The 5,580-nt window shown below is 45.0% G+C and overlaps 1 protein-coding gene across 1 annotated transcript; it reads right to left on the bottom strand.

The window, feature by feature from the left end:
• Positions 1–1,020: 1,020 nt before the first annotated feature.
• Positions 1,021–1,494, bottom strand: LOC141696091 (uncharacterized). Its single transcript, XM_074500279.1, has one exon. It carries the CDS (start codon positions 1,492–1,494, stop codon positions 1,021–1,023), a length of 474 nt encoding a protein of 157 aa, XP_074356380.1.
• Between the last annotated feature and the right edge of the window lie 4,086 nt (positions 1,495–5,580).

Raw genomic sequence — 5,580 nt, 5'->3', positions numbered from 1 at the left:
TCCAGATTATTCCTTTGAGAAGTTTGGGGAAGAGACTGTTGCTGAAATGGTGGAATTTAAAAAGGAGCATGTTGCTGAAATCAAGGCGAGGAGGATAAAACTTGGGTTGGAAGAAGAAGAAGAAGGGGAGGGCGCGCCACAAGAGGAAGTCTCCAAGGACGCGCCTGAAGTTGATCCAACTGTCCCTCCTCCAATCTATTCCTCCAACAGACCAGTCCCAAGGCGCGCCTTGATTATTTACAGCTTTAAATTTCTAATACTTATGAGGAGCCAACCCTCTTTTGATGCTGTGCAAAGTTGTATGACTTGTTTTCTGCTACTCTTTTATTCTTGCATGTATGACTCGTTAATTTCATCTTTACTCAAAAATTTGTTAAGGCACTTTGATTTTTCCCTCGGCAATCATATGTTTCCATGGAGTATGTTACTATATGGCGCGCCCTTTAACATATTTTTAGTGTAATTAATTTTTGTGTGATCTCAAAGTTTGTCATTATGTTTCTTTCTTCGTAGTGTTCAGATATAATGGCGCGCCATATTGCAGAAAATATGTACTTTTTCCTTTCCATTAGTACCTTTGTGATATTTTAATTGACTTATTAGTTCAAAGGCGCGCCTTTATTTGGGAGGCTTTTGCTTAGTCTTATTTTGCCTGCCATGTGCATTTATTTCCTTCATCCTCGTCTACAATGTCTGTCTTGATTATAAAGCAGGAGCTATCAGATAGGGCGCGCCTCTACATAAGGCGCACCATTGATGTTTTTCAGATGAGAATTTTTATGTCAAGCAAATTTTTGAAGTAACTTTTCTCTTTTATTGATAATGCGCTCTAGTGTGTATATTACACCAGTCCCGTGGCTACTATGCTCTATGGGGAAATTATTTGAAAATTTTTCTTCCTTCTGCTAGTTCCAAGGTTCGCAGTCATATGTACTACCCCCTAGGCTAGAAGGAATTTATTTGCTTCTAGCCTATTAAATAAGAATCAAAACAAAAAAATAAGGGGGACAAAGCCACACCCTACTGGTAATACTTCCGCAAATGTTCTGCATTCCATGCTCGAGGAATAAGTTTACCATCCAGATCTTCCAAGCGGTAAGTCCCTTTCCAGAGTATAGCTTTAACTTTGTATGGTCCTTCCCAATTAGCTCCAAGCACCCCGTGCTGAGCTATCTTAGTGTTAGGCATAACCTTTCGTAACACAAGATCTCCAACCTTGAACGGTACAGATTTTACTTTTTTATTAAAATACCTTGCGACCCTCTGTTGGTACGCAGCGAGTTTTAATTGAGCGTTTTCCCGAGCTTCATCTAGCAGATCCAAGTGGAGCCTCTGGTTAACTTCCGCATCTTCCTCGACGAACGCATCTCTCCGTAGAGACCCTGCTCCTACCTCCACGGGAACCATTTCCTCATACCTGTAGGTCAGCAGAAAAGGGGTTTCACCTGTGGTCGACCTAGGTGTCGTGTTGTATGACCAAAGGACCATGGGCATTTCTTCTGGCCAATCCCCTTTCTTCTCTTCTAACTTTGCCTTCAAGGTACGTTTTATGATTTTGTTTATGGCTTATGTCTGACCATTACTCTGCGGATGATAAACCGCGGCGAAGTCTTTTTTAATTTTTAAGTCTTCACAGAGCTTCCTTAATTCTTTGCTATCAAATTGTTTTCCATTGTCTGAAATGAGCTTGTAGGGAATACCAAACCTGCATACTATGGAATTGAACACGAAATCCCTTATCTTCTTTGCCGTGATCGTGGCTAGTGGCATAGCCTCTGCCCATTTGGTGAAGTAATCCACAGCCATCACGGCGTATTTCACACCCCCCTTTGCTTTGGGTAACTCTCCAATGAGATCAATCCCCCACATGGCAAAAGGCCAGGGGCTTGTCAATGAGGTAATGGTGGATGTCGGGATGTTGGAATAGTTGGCGAACCGTTGGCAATGATCACAAGCCCGGACAAAATTGAAAGCATCTTCCCTCATAGTCGACCAGTAGTACTCTTGTCTGAGCACTTTTAATGCCAAGGAACCACCCCCCGAGTGATTGCCACAAATCCCTTCGTGCACCTCTCTGAGGATATAATTTCCTTCTTCCCTATCCACACAACGTAACAGTGGCTGGTTAAATCCTCTCTTGTATAGTACCCCGTCATACTCGACATACTTTGTAGCTTGGTACCGAAGGCGTCGAGCCTGTAGTTTATCCTCTGGTACAACCCCTGTCTGAATATAGTTATGAATGGGGGTCATCCAGTTTTTTTGTGGGATTTCTTGCGTTTGAAACACTTCCACCTCCGGGATACTTGGAATTTCCTGGATTCCCAAAGGGATTTGTCCAAGTCAAACGTTGTCCATCTGTGACCCCATCTTGGCCAAAGCATCCGCATTACTATTCTCTTCTCGCGGAACACTTTCTAGCCTGGCACTTGAAAATTATCCCAGTAGACGTTTTGCACATCTCATATATAGCTCTGTTCGCGGTCCCCGGGCTTGGAATCCTCCGTTGACCTGGTTAACAACTAATTCGGAATCACTCCGAACTATCAAATTCACGACCCCTACCTCCAGAGCTAATTTCAGACCGTTGATCAAGGCTTCATACTCCGCATCATTGTTGGTAGCATAAAACTTGAAATGGATAACACTCATCAAGCGGTGCCCCTCCGGAGTGATCAAGACTATCCCGGCACCTGACCCGTTGTTGTTTACGGCCCCGTCCACATGTAATGTCCACCAAGGGTGGGGGAGTTCCTGCTTCTTTTCGTCCTGATGACTTTCTTGCGGGGTTGGTTCTGCCAGCACTATGGCCTTATCATCAACTTCTTCATCGAACTCAAGTACGAAATCGGCCAGCGCTTGTCCTTTGATTGCCGTGCGAGGACAATATTCCAAATCGAATTGCCCTAGCTCTACGGCCCATTTTAACATTCTTCCTGATGATTCGGGTTTATGTAAAATATGCCGGAGCGGATAAGCGGTGCGAACTTTTATTCGGTGAGCTTGAAAATACGGTCTTAGCTTTCGTGCCGCAAGAATAAGGGCGTACACTAGTTTTTCCATGTTGGTATACCTGGTTTCCGCGTCCAACAACCTTTTGCTTACATAGTATACAGGCCACTGGTGGCTTGCTTCTTCCTTTACCAAGACGGCACTGACGGAATATTCAGACACCGCCAAGTACAGAATAAATGTTTCTCCGTTTTCTGGCTTGGCCAACATCGGGTGATTTCCCAGTTGTTCTTTAATTTTCAGAAAAGCTTCTTCACAGTCAGGGGTCCACAGAAAATCCTTCCCTCTTCCTTTGATCGCTTTGAAGAATTCTTTGCACCTATTCGACGATTTCGTCACAAATCGATTTAGGGTCGCAATCCTTCCTGTTAGACTCTGTACCTGTTTGACGCTGGTGGGAGATTTCATGTCTAGCAGAGCTTTTATTTTTGCCGTGTTAGCCTCAATCCCCCGGTGGTTGACCATGAATCCCAAGAATTTTCCCGACTCTATGCCGAACACGCACTTCTGCGGGTTTAGTTTTATCCTATATTTTCTCAAGATATGGAACATTTCAGTTAAGTCGGCGACGTGATCTTCCGCCCTTTTCGACTTCATGAGCATGTCATTCACATACACTTCCATAGTCTTCCCAATCTGCTTCTTGAACATTTTGTTTACCAACCTTTGGTAAGTGGCACCGGTGTTGATCAGACCAAATGGCATTCCAATATAGCAGTAGAACCCTCTATCAGTGATGAAAGAGGTGTGCTCCTGGTCAGGCTCATACATAAGGATCTGGTTATACCCGGAGTATGCATCCATGAAGCTGAGCAGGGCATGTCCTGCCATGGCGTCGACCAACTGATCAATTCTTGGTAGGGGAAAACTATCTTTCGGGCATGCTTTATTTAGGTCGGTGAAGTCCACGCATGTTCTCCATTTGTCGTTGGGCTTTTTTACCAATACCGGATTTGCTAGCCATTCTGGGTAAAAAGATTCTCGAATTAGTCCGACGTCTAGGAGCCTTTCTACTTCCTCTGCCAGGGCTATAGCTCTCTCTCCGCTTACGGCCCTTCATTTTTGTTGAACCCCTTTATGCTTGGGGTCGATATTCAATCGGCGGCACATTATTTCTGGATCGATCCCCACCATATCAGAATGGCTCCATGCAAATACATCTAGGTTTGCCAACAGTTATATTGAAAGACCTTCCTTTAACCTTGGTGCCAATTGAGACCCTATTCTCAGAACCTTACTCGGGTCTTTTTTATCAACGGGGATTTCGATCGTATCTTCTGCTGGCCCCATCTTTTCTGTCGGCATTGGTATCCGGGGATCCAAGTCAGGGGGATTATAGATCTCCTGGTCTTGTAGAGAGGGTGCATCCCCTTTAGGAGGTGCGCTTTGCGTAGTAGAGTCATCGACTTCTTCAGTATGTTTTGCGGGCGAGGGTGCTCCTGCAAGAGGGATGGCATCGCCCTGTTCAAGGCTTTGCAAGACATCGAATCTTCCTTCTAAACGTTCCCCATGGAAATCTGCTTGGACTATGGTATCCATCGCCTCTTCTTCTTCCAACATCTCAATTCTGATTGTGTCTTCCAAGTACAATATTGTCAGGGGTAACTCAGAGGGATGTTCTTCTTCTTGCTCAACATAATAGTGGACTCGGATTTCCTCGGTTGGTTGCTTAATGCTTTTCTCCCGATCCACGTCCGGAGTATCATCGGCGTGGGAGTCTTTTCTGAAACCTTTCATTACTTGCCTGTAGCACTCCCGTGAGTCATATTGGGAACCCCTGATACTTCCCACTCCATTCGGTGTTAGAAATTTGATAGTTAGGTGATAAATTGAAGTGATGACTCTCATTTCTCGCAGAAAAGGTCGTCCCAATAACACGTTGTGGGACGATTCCTGATTCAGGACCTTAAATTCAAGCATCTTTGTTACCGACAATGGGCTTTCCCCCAGTGTACATGGGAGCCGAATCGACCCCATGATTCTAACTCCTGCGCCTGAAAAACCATAGACCCACGAGTCTTCCCCCGACATATCCTGATCAGGCAGTCCCATCTTTTTGAAGGTGCTGTAATAGGGGATGTTTGCTGAGCTCCCATTATCCACGAAGGCTCTATGGATATTCTTTGTTCCGATTTGGATGGAAATAACCAATGCATCATTGTGGGGATGATGTACCCATCGGGCATCTGTTTCTCTGAAAGTGATATCCATGGACTTGCCCTTAAACACCTTGGGTGGCCGGGTTTCCACCCTATAAATATCTGTGAGAGGCCTGAACCGGGCTTCCCTAGCGTATTTTGCCAAGGCTCGGTTGCTGCATTCCATTCCGGGATCTCCCCCATAGATTGTTCGGATACTGCCATCCCTGACAAATTTATTTTCCTCCAGGGTATCATTGTTTGTCCCGCGTGGTGCTCGTCTTTCCTCTTCCCTTGTCCTGTCATCCTTGTGCTTCCTTACTTCCTTGACTACCCATTCTCCGAGGTATCCTTCCTTGATAAGCGCTTCGATTTCATCTTTTAAATGTCGGCACTCATGCGTGTTATGTCCAGATAATTCATGGTATTC

Source organism: Apium graveolens, chromosome 11 (genome assembly GCF_009905375.1).
Source record: "Apium graveolens cultivar Ventura chromosome 11, ASM990537v1, whole genome shotgun sequence".
Classification (NCBI taxonomy): Eukaryota; Viridiplantae; Streptophyta; class Magnoliopsida; order Apiales; family Apiaceae; genus Apium; species Apium graveolens.
The sequence above is the reverse complement of the archived record's forward strand: the minus strand, read 5'-3'. Positions and strand labels throughout refer to the sequence as shown.